The sequence below is a fragment of the Ursus maritimus genome, unplaced genomic scaffold (assembly GCF_017311325.1).
Source record: "Ursus maritimus isolate PB19 unplaced genomic scaffold, ASM1731132v1 scaffold_37, whole genome shotgun sequence".
NCBI classification, from domain to species: Eukaryota; Metazoa; Chordata; class Mammalia; order Carnivora; family Ursidae; genus Ursus; species Ursus maritimus.
In genome coordinates this window covers 364,816-380,587 of record NW_024426341.1, presented here as the reverse complement: position 1 = coordinate 380,587, position 15,772 = coordinate 364,816, and the positions used below count along the sequence as shown (strand labels likewise).

The 15,772-nt window shown below is 39.0% G+C and overlaps 2 protein-coding genes across 2 annotated transcripts; both read right to left on the bottom strand.

Annotated features, from left to right (window-relative positions):
• Positions 1-1,474: 1,474 nt before the first annotated feature.
• Positions 1,475-2,326, bottom strand: LOC103681592 (olfactory receptor 7A17-like). The gene is made up of 2 exons (XM_040620920.1): positions 1,972-2,326; positions 1,475-1,689 (listed from the first exon to the last, which is right to left on the bottom strand). The coding sequence occupies exons 1-2, from the start codon at positions 2,324-2,326 to the stop codon at positions 1,475-1,477; spliced, it is 570 nt and encodes a 189-aa protein (XP_040476854.1).
• An 8,171-nt stretch (positions 2,327-10,497) lies between these two features.
• LOC103681593 (olfactory receptor 7A10-like) lies at positions 10,498-11,622 on the bottom strand. Its single transcript, XM_008711175.1, has one exon. The coding sequence runs from the start codon at positions 11,491-11,493 to the stop codon at positions 10,498-10,500; it is 996 nt and encodes a 331-aa protein (XP_008709397.1). The 5' UTR covers positions 11,494-11,622.
• Between the last annotated feature and the right edge of the window lie 4,150 nt (positions 11,623-15,772).

Below are 15,772 nucleotides of genomic sequence, written 5' to 3'. Positions count from 1 at the left end.
CCAAGCCAAGGCCACTCTGGATCAGCCACAGGTAGCTAGCCAAACCACAATTATATTAGAATGCCCTGGCGAGATCAGCATCACACCCCCAGCTGACACACAGGTGACTCAAGACTTTTGAGACATCAACAGAGATTAGAACCACTCATTACCATACAATTCCATTTGATGCTAAAGACATTACAAGCCATTTGCCTTCAGGGTGGTTTGCTTGCAGCAACATTCATGATCATTCTGATATTTAAGTTTATTTTGGAGAACTGCTAAAAGGTGATGCATTCATGATTACTGTGTTCTTCAAGTTTATTTCATGTAACTGTATTAAAAATGAGTCCACTGAGGCCCTTTCAAGGTAACATGGAAAGGTAGGAAGGACATGCATGATGCATAAAACTTGTGACTCTGAATCACATATTGGACAGGAATCCAAGCTTGCTAGTGAGTCATTCTGTTATTATGAGGATGATATATAATGGATGATAATGATATTGTTCATTTGCTGCACCTTTAGAGATTAGGGCAAAATTTCAAATAGTGGGGGATATTTTGTTTAGAGAAATGGAAGGAATCATATTTGTATGTAGCACTGGAAATGTTCAACCAGAAACCAGAACGTAATTTAATAAGACCCTAAACATGCCACCCATCTTTCATGTTAATAAATACACCTTACAGATGGACCCTGATATTCCATAATTCAATAGGTAGGTAAAGTTCTTAAGAAAGAAATATTTTGCATCCAATAAGTGTATGATTTAATATTTTGCTTCATCATCCTTAAAGCAAGTTTGACTCTAAGGCCATATTATGTCAATCTATTTTTTCCACATTTGTCTCTCTGTGTAGATTACACATGGAGACACATATTTTATTATCATTTTTTTTTTGCCAGTGACTGATAAGCATGGTGGACACAAGCTGTGTAACGACAGGATCCTAATGTGTAGAAAAATCCCCATGAGCAGCTAGAACCACCAGTACATCAGAGTCTGCATTCTCTGGCACAGCAGTGAACGTAGTGATACACAAAGAAATGATATTCACAAAAGTGAAGCACATGGTCTCAGATTTTTCTCTGTTATAAACATATAAATAACTGTGGTTGCCAAGAGTAGATTTTCCATAGAAGCAGTATTCATCAAACAAAAGAAAAATACTCACCAAGATATATTTCATTTGAGAAGAAATTATTCTTAGCAGATCTATGTAGTCCTTTGAAATAGGTGAGAATTTCCAAATATTTTACATCCAAAGTTAGGAATAACATTGAGACAGTACAGAAATGACAAAGGGAAAATCTCTTGGGTATCAGAGATATCACAAACCTTAATAAAGTTGAGTTACATACATTGTAACAGAGAGGTCAAAACCAAAAAGACAGAATTATAGGAAATAAATTAGCAAAGCAAGTTCTACTTCCACAATCTCACAACTTTTGTCTAAGGCCTCAGGCCCTGCCAATATGGGTACTTCTTCAGTCCAGTACTATTGACCCTTTTAGAGCTGCCATCCCAGGGAATCTCATCAGAGCCCTCTTTATGTCTTTGTTTCTCAGGCTGTAGATGAAGGGGTTCAACATGGGTGTGACCACTGTGTACATCACAGAGGCTACAGCACTTGCGTGGGAGCTCTGGGTAGCAGCAGAGCTAAGGTACACTCCTAGGCTCGTACAGGAAAATAAGGAGACAACTGACAAGTGTGATGTGCAGGTGGAAAATGCTTTATACTTGCCCTGAGCTGATGAGATCCCAAGTATGGAGGAAACTATCTTAGAATAAGAAAAAAAGACCCCAGCCAGTGGAGCACCCCCCAGCAGCATAGCTGAAAAATACATCACCATGTTACTAAGAAAAGTGTCAGAGCAGGCAAGTTGGATCATCTGACTGAGTTCACAGAAGTGGGAAATTTCCACCTTTCTACAGAAGGACAGTTGCAAGACCATTAAGCTTTCTAACAAGGAATGCAAGAAACTCAGGATCCAGGACAGCAGAACCAACAGTCCACAGAGCCAGGGCTTCATGATGACCGCGTAGTGCAGGGGGTGACAGATGGCCACAAAGCGGTCATAAGCCATCACAGTCAGGAGAAGGACATCTAATCCTGTAAACAGTACGAAAAAATACATCTGGGTGATGCAGCCTGAATAGGTTATGACTTTGCTCTGAACCTGGATGTTCCACAGCATCTTGGGGACGGTGGTGGAGATGAAACAGATGTCTACAAAGGACAGGTTGGCCAGGAAGAAGTACATGGGGGTGTGGAGGTGGGAGTCTGAGCTGACGGCCAGGATGATGAGCAGGTTTCCAAACACAGTGATCAGGTGCATGGAGAGGAAAAGCCCAAATAGGAGGGGCTGAAGTTCTGGTTCCTCTGAAAATCCTAGAAGAAGAAATTCTGAAATTCCTGTATCATTTCCTGGTTCCATGTGGTGGAGGTGACTAGCAGTAAAGGGGATACTAACATGACTAATTTTACCACAAATGGACATTTCTCATAATGAAGAAATGATAAAATTTATATTGTTCAGTCAAGGTACGTAATATCAATATTTTGTGGTTGGATCTGGGCCCCTTGATGGGATCTCTATTTCCTCTCTTATTAGGAATTTCCAGCACCACATCAGATGTTCCCCAAAAGGTCAGTTTTTGTACAATTTGAATAAGAAATTATTTAATGTACTTTAGGAATGTATAGAGTGTCAACCATATTTCAGAAATATCTAGTCATAAAGTAGAGGGTGCTGAAAAGCAATAATCCCTACAATTCAATGATGGTGATAGGATAGAAGCATATATAAAGATTAAATAATCATGAGATGGGGGCAGAAGTTATGAAAAAACAGAAGCTATTTAAGGGAGAGAGTGGATGGGGAGTTACATTGTGAATCGAGGTTCAGCTAAGAAGTTGACATTTGAACAGAGACCTCATGGAAGAGGTCTGTATTCAACAGTATTGAAGGGAGTTTTGAGAACTAACTGAGGTAGGATCTATAGGAGCAATAATCCCATCAAATCAACATGGATGAATACTAAAATTCTTCCAAACCTTGAAATAGAAGGGTATTACACATAAAGTTCTTAGAAATTTTAGGCACATAACAGGTGCTCTTTTAGTATATGTTGAATGAATCAGGAATTAGGTCTCATTATGTATGGCCATTTAATATATGACATAGCTGCATTTGGATTTAGTTGGCAAAGATTGGATTGATGAATGGAAGTTGGCACAAAGAGCTTTCCACGGAAAGGAAGTGCAGTGGTTCCTTATCTCACACATCTCACAAAAACCAGAAGGAGTAAACCTTAGTTTAGGAGTAACCATTTCATTTTAGATATGCATCTAGAAATTACATATAAAAATCACAGGAGGGAAACCATTATAATTAAGGCAAGAAACTCAGAATTAGAAGGTAGATATATTTTTAAAACATTTAAAACTATACTATGGCCAAATATATCTATCTAAAAGTCAATAGAAAAACTATGATTTACAACAATTATTTGAAATGCTGAAAATATAGACAATTAGGCATATAATATGTGGACGCATAGTAATAATAGATAAATTAACATGGTAATCAAATATAGGAATCATTGCTCAAGCTCACTAATAGCTTAAAAAATCCACAGAAATGTCTTTCATACCCATTCCCCTGAGAAAACACTCAGGGTTGTCACATTGATTGGGATTGGAACGTTTGAACAATTAACAAAGGGGTACATTCTACGTTTGCTGTCAGAATTGTGAGGTGTCACAGCATCTTGGGGAGGCTCTGAAGACAGTTAAAAATGTTAAAAATACAGATGTTCTTTGGGGTACCTGTCTGGCTCAGTCTGTATTACATAGGACTCTTGAGCTTGGGGTTGTAGGTTCAAGCCCCATGGTGGGTGTAGAGATTACTTTTTAAATATTTTTTAAAGTACAGATTTTTTTACCCCACGGTTTCTCAATATCTGCACTATGGGCATTTGGAGGCAGAGCCTTCTCTGTGATGGCATGTGTCCTGTGCATTTTAGGATGTTTAGAGCATCCCTGGCCTCCAGCACCCCTCCCCAGTGTGACAGCCCAAAATGTCTTCAAACATTACTCAATGTCTGCTGGGGGACAAATCACTTTTGTTTGAGAAACATAGTTTTAAGTGTTTAAAAATATTTAGTAGCATTGATATAGTAGTAATTTAATGAAAAACAAATATGAAAGACCACCAAGAGTGTAAATGGCACAGCCACACCACGAAATATCATGTGAGTGTTGAAATAATGAATCAGCATTACACTGGTTGACCAGAAGGACATGTAGAAGGTACTCCTGAGTCAGAAGGACTGCGGAGAGAAGCTCGAAAGAAAGGCTGTCCCGGAACATAAAGAATACTTATGACACACAAAGGTGTCTTTTTATACATTCTAATTGAAAGGGTGTGAATGTGTAAGTGTGCATAACATAGAATAGTTTTAAAAGAAATGAATTCTTTTGAAAGAAAGGAGAGCAGTGAAACAGCACTTAGGTGAAGCACAGTGGCTCAAAACGAAGTCTGAAATGAAACTGAAGGAAGGTCCAAAACCAACTGTTGAACAAAGACATTTAAAAGAGTAATAATTAAATGAACTCTACATGAGTCCAAATCTACATTAGATTGCCAAAGACTTGGGAATAAAAGAGTATGAAAAAGTCTTTTAATGTGGAGAGAAAGTGGTATTTAAAGTTTTATTTCATGTCACAATAAGAGATATGGGACAAGCATGTCTATGGAAGGTAACGTTTTTTCTAGGTCAAACATAAAATAGAATCCCTTTCAAGTGATGGCATTTCTATTTTGAAAGAGATCCAATAATGAAAAGACAAAAGGAACAATTAGGAATACAAAGATGTGAACACTAGTTGGAATATATCTATAAAGGGTGATTTGTGAGTAATAAGTATGCAGAAGGACATGCACTTTCAGAGTTTGGGAAACAAGTATGAACATGAAGAATACTAAGGTGACAGGTCAATTCTTCTTGGAAAACAAACAAACAAACAGACAAACAAAAAAGTAAAAAATCAGTGTATGGAACATACTATGACTAAATCATGGACTTTAAAACCCAAAATATATACACTCAGACATTCTGCACAAATACATCTACACATATATAAAAAAGCAAAATGGAAAGTAGCTAAATTGGTGAAATAACCAGCAAATCTTTGCTTGAAAGAACACAATAAAAAACAGGAATAAAACCCCTCCGACCCCACTATGCAAACACCAAGACTCCCACAGACAATTTTCAACAGAGAAGGTGGGTGGCGAGCTAAGCCAGACCGTGTTCAGGCTCACAGGTAATGAGGTACTTGTAAAGGAAGCTCATTAGCATAGTCTTTTCCACATAATCTATATAAAAATTTTCATTTGAATACTGAAGAAAGAGGAGGTACTGTGATATGTATGTTTCATGGACTGCTCTTGCATAGATGTACCTGCCAGAATTCTTTCATCTGGATTTTTCTCCTTAGTACAGAAATGTAGTCCAATATGTCCCATCTTAGACAAGAAAAGACAAGTCCTCATTTCACTTTCACTGTATATCCCTCCACAGCTAATACTTGACTTCTCTACTCTGGTTAACTGCAAAGATCCTTGGACTTATGTTCTAATTACATGTTTCCCATCCCTCTAATGACTGGGTTCCGATTAAAATGATTTAATGGTTAACACTGAACCTTGCATTTCTGAGTTCAGTATTCACTTCCATTTTTAACATTATAAATACACAAATGAAACAATCAATAAATCTCTTAATCAAGTCAGCAAACAGCCACAGCAAACTCTCAGCTCTGGGCTAGGCTGTATTGGCCCTCAGGTGACTCAGGTAAATGCTCTGAACTTTCATTCTCTTGACCTTCTCCTGCAGTCCCTACTGGGTGGTAAAACTCATCATGATGGGGTCTCTGCAAGGAAGGTCTCTATATGGACATCCAAATACCTGTGTGGTTGGTAGATGATGGAGGATGAAGTTCTGTCCCCAGACAAGAGAGCAGGAATGGGTCAAACCCATCCACACTTAGGACTGCACAAGAAACGACTGGGTCTTGTCCAGTCTGAGGTTGCCTGTGCTGCGGGACTGCAACAGAGGAGTATTTACAGCTGGTTCGGTCTGCTCATTAGGCACATTTCCCTCTTGTTTCTCCCATCTTTAAGCACATGATTTCCCTGTGGGACACTAGTGTGGACAGAAAGGAAACTTTTCCTGTTGAATTTCTGTTCCTAGGAGGCTGGGTGACAAGGCAGGTGAAGTCATTTTTTTTTACCCTTTTTATATGACTTCTTCTGCCTTTCAGAGATCTAAACTCCCAGCACCTTATCTCACTCCTGAGTGAACATTTTCTCCTGTTTAAGACTGAGGAATTGGTCCTGACTTGGTCCCTTGGTCCTTCAAAGCACTGAATTGTAGTAGTAACACAACCCCTGATATCTCTAGAATGTTTCTTTTCTCTCTTTCAACAAAGATGCTAAGTTTGTTCCTTTAATATAAAACCCTGGACTCTTCACTCCTTGGCTTTGTGACAGTTTTGCCAAAACAATTAAGAATTTCACACTTCTATTGCAAGTTCAGGATATGACTTAAATATCCTTATAAAATGATTGTTAATTGTAACAGATATATTTAGATATTTTCTGCACTATAATGCGAGTTTAGCACCATATAGGTGTTGGCTGATTTCATTTTTGTAGAAGTCCATTCTATGAGGAAGTAGTAGAATGAACTCCATTCCCCATGGAGACATGGGGCTTGAAGAATTTAATGATCTCCTCAAAGTTTTCATTGGAAAAAGGATGGGCTTTGCTTGCATTCTGTCAGGTTGCTCCCAGGTTTCAATCTCTGTGCCAGTGGTCCCAACCAGAGGTGGTCTTTTTCCCCTGGGCACATCTGGCAATGTCTGAGGGATGCTGCTGAACCCCTCCACTGAGCAGGAGAGCTCCCAACACAGATAATGACCCTTCCTCAAAGATAGATTGAGAATGTATGAAAACAGTCTAGACCGGCACTTCTCCAACTTCAAAGTGCCTGCAAATTACCTAGGATTCTAGATTAAATGCAGATTCTGCTTTAGCAGGTGCTGGTGGGCCCAGGAATTCAACGATTCTAACAAGTGCCTGAGTAATGTTGATGCTGCAGGTCGTGGTCACTGGACCACTCTTTGAATATCAAGGCTGTGGACCTGTGTAGAGTAAGGTGCAGGTGGTTGTAGGTTTTTGCAAGACAAAAAAAAATTGTGTTTGCATAAAATTTTGACTGACTAGTGTATGCAGTCATTCCAGGGGCTGTGATAAATTCTGTGTTTGTTTCTTTTATATAAGGACCCTTGAGTGGCACCAAGTAAAATACTTTTGGAAAAGTCTTTCTAGTAGGCAGAACAAGAGCCTCTTCAACTCATCCACATTCTAGTACCTAAAAGCTTTGATTATGTTAAGTTTTCATAGGAAGAGGGAGATTAAGGTAGCAAATGGAATAAGGCTGCTAAGCAGCTGATCTTAATCTAAGGTTGGCCAGGATTATGCAGGTGGAACTAGGGTAATCTCTATGGTCCTCTGAATGTGGGAGAGGAAAGCAGGATACTTGGATCAGAGAGAGATGGGAAGATGCCATGTCTCTGGCTTTGAAGATGGAGAAAGAGCAATGAGCCAAAGAACACTTGTTTTCACTAGAAATGTTAATAGGAAAGAAAAGAGACTCTCCTGGAGCATCCGGCAGGAACCAGGCACTGCAGACATCTTGATTTTAGCCCACAGAGTCTTATTTCAGGCTTCTGACCCTCAAAACAGTAACAGCATAAATTTGTTTCTTTGATGCCTCTTGTGTGGTAATTTGTTAAAGCAGAAATAGGTGTGTAATATAGACATTTATTGTTTTGGAGGAAAGCAAATTTTGGTTTCTGAATTAATTCATTTCTCTCCTCCTGAGTAAGGGCATTTTGTGTTAAAATCTAACCTTAACTGGAAGAAAAAAGGAATAAAGTCAATTTGGAGCTTCTGCTCCATTGCTGAAATGGAATGGAAAAGTTGACTTTGCCATTGCTAAAATATAAATGTGACTTACTTACTTTATTTATTTTTTGTTAAAGATTGATTTATTGATTGGAAGAGACAGAGAGAGTGCACTCATGGGTGAGCCAGGAGAAGGGCAGAGGGAGAGGGAGAGAGAATCCTTAAGCAGACTCCCCACTGAGCATGGAGCTGACATGGTGCTTGAATCCATGCCCTGAGATCATGTCATGAGCCAAAAACAAGTGTCTGACCCTTAACTGACTGAGCCACCCATATGCCCCTTTTATTTATTTTTATAGTAGTCTCTATTCCCAATATAGGGCTTGAACTCAAAATGGATAAAAGACCTGAATGTAAGACCCAGAGCCATAAAACTCCTACAAGAAAACATGATGGTCTTGGCAATGATTTTTAGGATTTGACACCAAAAGCAAGGGAACAAAAGCAAAGAAAAAACAGGGTCTACTTCAAACTAAAAACTTCTGCATGGTAAAGGAATCCATCAATGAAATAAGAAAGCAACCTCCTAAATGGCAAAGAATATTTGATAGTTATATATCTGATAAGTGGTAAATATCCCAAATATATGAAGGACTCATACAATTTAATATCAACAAACAAATAAACAATGACTAAACAATGGACAGAGGGTCTGAATAGACATTTTTCCAATGAAGGCACACAGATGGCCAACAGGTTCACGAAAAGATGCTCAACATCGCTACTCACCAGGGAAATGCAAATCAGAACCACAGTGAGATATCACCTCATGCCTCTTGGAGTGGTCAGTATCCAAAAGACAAGAAACAACAAGTGTTGGTGGGATGTGGAGAAAAGGGAACCTTGTGCACTCTTTGTGGGGATGTAAATTGGGGCAGCCACTGTGGCAAACAGTATGGAGTTTCCTTGAAAAATTAAAATTAGAAATACTAATCCAGCAATTCCACTTCTGAGCATTTATCTGAAGAAAACAAAAACTGAAATTCAAAAACACATGTACACTTCCATTTCATGGCAACATAATTCCAATAGCCAAGACGTGGAAACCACCTAGATGTTCATCAGTGGATGAAAGGATAAAGTAAGTGTGCTGCACTGGGTGATGTATGGAAGGTTGAATCACTATATTGTATGCCTGAAACTAATGTGACACTGTATGTTAACTATACTGGAATTAAAATAAAATAATTGTGCCACATCTATTAAATTATAGGTATATTATATACATAAAATATTTATATAAAATATTTATATATTTTATAAATAATATATTATACAATATTTATATAAGTATATAAATTTATGTAAAATTATATATATGTGTATATATATATATATATACACATATATATATATATATACACACACACACAATTTAGCCATAAAAATGAATGAAATATTGGCATTTGTGACAACATGGATAGACCCTGAGGGCACTGTGCTCAAGGAAATAAATCAGGCAGAGGGACAAATACCGTATGATCCCAGTTATAGGTGGAATCTTAAAAACGAGACAAAACCAAACCAAACTTGTGGGTAAACAGAACAGATTAGTAGGAGCCCGAGCTAGGGCATGAGGAGTGGGTGAAATGGGCAAAAGTGTGAAAAGGTACAAATTTCCAGTTATAAAATGAGGAAGTCATGGGGATGTCATGTCCAGCATGGTGACTCTAAGAAACTGTGTCGTAGGTTTGAAAGTAGCTAGCAGAGGGGATCTTGACAATTGTCATCCTGAAGGAAATTTTGTAACTGTGTATGGAACTTATTCTGCTCACTTTGCAATACATACAGATATTGAATCATTCCATTCTACACCTGAAACTAATGCAAGATGACGTCAATTATATTTTTACAACATCATCAACAACAACAATAATAATGAAAAGAAACATTTCATCCATAACATTGGCTCAGGTCTGAGTCACAAGTATCTTGGGTCCAGGTGAGTGTCGCAGGCATTCTTAGCCTATACCATCACTATCCATAGGCTTAGGCTTAAAGGAAATGATGATAAAGTCTATGTCATTGGGAAGAGCAATTAAGGAGTGAAAAGGAAAGACAACAGATTCAAAGTGAAAACTGTGATTTCATGTTTTCCTCTATGATGAAATTATATAAAAGGTGTTAGGTGCCAAGTATGGTTTTATCCATATGAGTAATACAACTCATGGTTATTCCTTCAGGAATTCTAGGGAAATTTTACTTAGCATGATATGTGTCATTTGAAAAGAAGTCATTTTTAAGAAATCAAGGTGTTCTATTAAAAGATACGGAAGTTTTCAAATATTTCTGTTACAAGGTTGGTAGAAATTGTGGGAACACATGAAAATGGACCAAGGGGAAAACTGTATGTACATCAGATAGAGCAGAAAACTTAGTAAATGGAGTATTCTGAAATTGCACAGAGAAGGTGGATTCTAAGAAATGGATATTTCAGGAAATACATAGGAGCAAATTCTATTTCACAATGATCAAAAATCATGGCTTTGAGCCCTACAACCAAGGCACTTCTTCACCACCAGGACAATTGTCCCTTTAATAGTTGCCCTCCTGAAGAATCTTATCAGAGCCTCCTTTATGTCTTTGTTCCTGAGGCTGTAGATGAAGGGGTTCAGCATGGGCGTGACCACCATGTACATCACCGAGGCTATTGTACTTCCGTAGGAGCTCTGGGTAACAGCAGAGCTCAGGTATACTCCCAGGACTGTACAATAAAATAAGGAGACAACCAAGAGGTGAGACGCACAGGTGGAAAATGCTTTATACTTGCCCTCAGCTGATGAGATTCTAATTATGGAGGAAATAATCTTAGAGTATGAATAAAGGATCCCAGCAAGGGGACCTCCAGCCAGGACCATAACTGAAATGTATATCACTGTGTTATTAAGAAAGGTATCAGAGCAGACAAGTTGGATCATCTGATGGAGTTCACAGAAAAAGTGGGGGATTTCCACCTCTGAACAGAAGGAAAGCTGCAACAACATTAAGCTCTGTAATGAGGAATTCAGGACACTCATGATCCAGGACAGCAGAGCCAGGAGTCCACAGAGCCGGGGGTTCATGATGACCGTGTAGTGCAGGGGGTGACAGATGGCCATGAAGCGATCATAGGCCATCACAGCCAGGAGAAAATCGTCCCAGCCCGCAAAGAGTAAGGAAAAGCAGATCTGGCCGATGCATCCTGTATATGTTATAACTTTGCTCTGTGTCTGTATATTCACCAGCATCTTTGGGATGATGGTAGAGGTGACACAGATGTCTACAAAGGACAGGTTGGTGAGGAAGAAGTACATGAAGGTGTGGAGGTGGGAGTCAGAGCTGATGGCCAGGATGATGAGCAGGTTTCCAAACACAGTGATTAGATACATGGAGAGGAAAAGCCCAAATATGGGGAGCTGCACTTCTGGGTCCTCTGATAATCCCAGAAGAAGGAATCCTGAAATGTGGGTATCATTGCCTGGTCCCATGTGGTGGTTTGATGACTAAAATTAGAAAAACATGGTTAATTTTAATACAAGTGGGCATTAGTAACATGGTAGAAGTGTTATAATTACAATGAGATGAGAATAAGCAGGCATAAAAGAAAGTGGATAGGGTGTTATCTTTACTGGGAGTTCAGGAAGACCTAAAACAGGGTGACATTTGAGGAGAGACCTTAGGGAAATCTGTACAGGTAACACTGTGGACATGTGTGCCCTGTAGGAGAAAGAGCCAGGGCAAAGTCCTTGAGGAAGGCACCTGTTTAGAATGGATACCTAGGACTCAAAATGGAGCCAGTGTGGTCAGGAGAAGAGCAAGAGGGAGAGTGATGAGTGGTGGTGTCAGGCGATGTTGAGGAATGAGGTGGCCTCCCCACTGCAGGTGAGACTTCAAGACACACAGAATCTTTCACTCACATGGTGTTCCTTGCACTTCGTTAATTTGTTTCCATGGAATCCTGTCTATAACAATGGATCCATTCCTTATTCCCAGGTGTTGGTTAACATCCTGGAGTCTGTATTTTAAGGTTCCCGTACTGGCACAGTACAGAGTCCTGGGACCATGTGACTACCAGTCTCCTCTCACCTCCAGCTACAATATTTAGGAAAGAAATGTACTAGTTAAGCTCCCAACATCAAATTATCATTACCCTAATGAATATAGAAAAGTCCCCAAATTCCAGGTGGTAATATTTCCATGAACATGTAATTTGGTGCTCTATTTTAATATGACCATTTTGTTCTGTATTTTGAGAGATGTAACAAACTAAAAGGAGACAGAGAAAAGGAAGAAGGGGGAGAAAGGTCTAATAAGCCCAGGTGGTCCCTGAGAGATCTTGATGATGAGAATGTTTCTTTCCCTGGTTCTGGCTGCATTCCAACCCTAGGGGTATCCCCTTGATGCCCAGAATAATAGAGCTGCGAAATCCAATTTCTCCAAAAGAGAAAAGAATAATATATTTATGCTGCCAAAACACCATAATGTATGAACATCTGCTAGAAATATGAGTAAAAAAGTAACCTGCAATTGACCAAATCCACAATATATGAAAATAGTGGTGATTTATCAAGAAGAAATGATGAAACACTTTCTAAATGATATTAAATGCAAAATTTTGGAATCAGTGTATGAGTTTCATCTTGGATCTACCACACAGTAGCTGTTTGAAATTGGGAAGACAAACAATTCTTTCTAAAATGATAATATTCTTACCAGAATAGGGGGGATAGTGGTATCCATCTTCCTAATGTGGTCCATGGATTTATTTCATATATGTAAAAAATTGAGCATAGTTACTATTGGAATTGTTATTCTCTTTGTTCAGTCCTGCTTGTGTGTGTGTGTGTACATACAAGTGCGTTTGTGTGTTTGCAAATACACACGTTTGATCATCATTTAAAAGCCATGCTTGCTGGGACAGTAAAAAAAAAAAAAAAAAGGAATCTGCTGCAGAAAAGGAAAAACATGATTTTAATAGAAGGCTAGTGGCTGCTAATATGGGAAAAACAGTATGAATGAAGAGTCCATCAGAACCAGGTTGCAGGGGCGCCTGGGTGGCACAGCGGTTAAGCGTCTGCCTTCGGCTCAGGGCGTGATCCCGGCGTTATGGGATCGAGCCCCACATCAGGCTCCTCTGCTATGAGCCTGCTTCTTCCTCTCCCACTCCCCCTGCTTGTGTTCCCTCTCTCGCTGGCTGTCTCTATCTCTGTCGAATAAATAAATAAAATCTTTAAAAAAAAAAAAAAAAAAAAAAAAGAACCAGGTTGCAGAGGGAAAAGGCAGTGAGTGAGTGCTGATGTTACATCAGACTCCAGGGAGCCCATGCTGATGTCTCCACTGGCCTCATCATGGGGTCCACCTCAGGCCCCTGATCTAAGAGTCATTCCTGTCCCTATGCCCTGTTTATTTGACCACACTTGTTTTTATGTGACCCAAGAGAGGATGAGGTTGGCTCTTCTCTTACTTTCGTTGGTGGCATTCATTCCTTTGTTATCTTGGGCTTTTGGGTTTGATCTTTGTTTGGCACAAAATCCAATGGATATACACCAGTCCTGCTTCCCTGTTCCTTGTCTACAATGCAAAAAGCTTTCCAGACCATACTCTGCAAAATTTGGCATGTTCCATGACAATCTACTCACTTTGTGTATGTGATTTATCCTTGAAGACCCAATGTTCTCCATTAAAACCTATGATCCAAAGGAGCAGGGCCTCACCTGGTTTGTTCACATCTATTTGTCCACAAAGGTGTGCGTTTGTATAGAAACAAGTTTTAAGAAAATGAGAATTCGTTAAATAGAAAGAATGGTAGGGAAAATAAAATCATGTTATATATGGTAGATTCCAATTACTGTCTCCAACAAAAGTAAACAATAATTGTATACTAACATCTTACAGAAAAGATACACAATACCAACCTTCACATCAACATGGGTCGCTAATTCAGGATGAAATGCTTAAAGCTTGGAAATAGAGGCACTTGTGTGGTTCAGTCGGTTAAGCATCTGTGATGTTATGGCAGGTTATGATCTCAGGGTCCTGGGATGGAGCCCTGCTTCTGGCTCCCTGTTCAGCAGGGAGTCTGCTTTTCCCTCTCCCTCTACCACTCCCCCTGCTTGTGCTCTCTCTCTGTGTCAAATAAATAAATAAAATATTTTTTTAAAAATTAAAGCTTGGAAATAAAAGAATCGGAAAACATTCTATTAAAACATAGTACAGGCACCAGTAGCTAAAATTATAATTATGTTGTGTGTAACCTAAACGGACTCAATCATGCTTATGAGAAGGATGCAGGGGATACTTAGTGGAATACGAAAGAACATGTTTCACATAAAGACAGGAGGCGATAGTTATTTTAAAAAACAGATCTAATTCCATAATATAAAATAGTAGAAATAAAGACAATTAGATGTGCAATGAGATGACAATATGTGTAAAAAGCAATTCTTACTACTAAGGATGCAGAAGAGTTTCAGTGTTTTAAACCAATGAGGGGAACACGATGTGACCAACTGACAGACTTGACCACACAAAATATGTAGGCTCTCACTTGATCCCATAAATATATCTCTACACAATACAGCATTAAGTGCCAAAGAGAAAGCTTGGTGAAGAAATTATCATTCTTTTCTTGAAAGAATGGGATCCAAACACAATAAAACCACACAGATCCCAGTACATAAAAGGAATGAACCATGAGAGACTATGGACTCTGGGAAACAAACTGAGGGCTTCAGGGGGAGTGGGGAATGGGATAGGCTGGTGCTGGGTAGTAAGGAGGGCACGTATTGCATGGTGCACTGGGTGTTATACGCAAGTAATGAATCATGGAACTTTACATCAAAAACCAGGGATGTACTGTATGGTGACTAACATGATAAAATAAAAAATATTATTATAAAAAAAAGCAATGTCCTTGCAAATACAATTTGCATATTGAAGACAATGGCTAACAAAGTAAACATATATTCAGCCTCCTTGGTAATAAAATAGTTGCAAAATGATGCTCCTTGGCATATCCCTTCATGCATATTAGGTAATTTTTTTTTCCAGTGAATATCAATGGGAATGACGATACTGTGAAATGCATGACTTAAAAACCGCCATCACAAGGTAGTATTTACCTCCATGGGTCTGGATCCTACTAAGAAATACAGAACAAGCTAAATATACACCATGTGAAAAATTTTTAAATAATGCTTTCCCTCCACTGCTCACACCTCCAAGCCTAATACTCTGTTTTCCTACTCCCCTTAGCTGCTAACTCCTTGAATATGCTTCAGTTTCACTGGAACCACTTTATGCCCCTCATTCCTTCCTCTGTCTCATCCAGCTGGACTTCCATTCAGATCACGTATCATCAGCAATGGTCCCTGTATTGCCGTGTCCAACAAACACTTGTTTTTATTTTTTTTTATAATGATTTTTTATTGTATCATGTTAGTCACCATACAGTACATCCCCGGTTTCCGATGTAAGGCTCGATGATTCATTACAAACACTTGTTTTTACAATATTTTAAGTAAATTATTTTTAAACTTAGTAGCCAACCCAGTCAACAAATATGTAATCTCTTGGCTCTAGGATAGGCTGTTTGGGCTCTGAGGTTCCACTTTCTCTGATCCTTTCCTGAAATACCTGCTGATTTCTGAAACTCTCCTGGGTGGGGTCTATAAGATGAAAGTCTCTGTATGGAGGTCCGAATTCCTCTCAGAACAGTTGATGATGAAGACCGAGAGCTCTGTTCCCAGGCAGGACAGGAGGAAAGAG

Excerpts from the sequence above, each read along its gene's own strand:
- LOC103681592 (XM_040620920.1), bottom strand. The coding sequence starts at position 2,326 with ATGCACCTGATCACTGTGTTTGGAAACCTGCTCATCATCCTGGCCGTC. Across the intron at positions 1,690-1,971 it reads TCTGCTGTCCTGGATCCTGA|TTGTCTCCTTATTTTCCTGT; the intron begins GTTTCTTGCATT and ends CACACTTGTCAG.
- LOC103681593 (XM_008711175.1), bottom strand. The coding sequence starts at position 11,493 with ATGGGACCAGGCAATGATACCCACATTTCAGGATTCCTTCTTCTGGGA.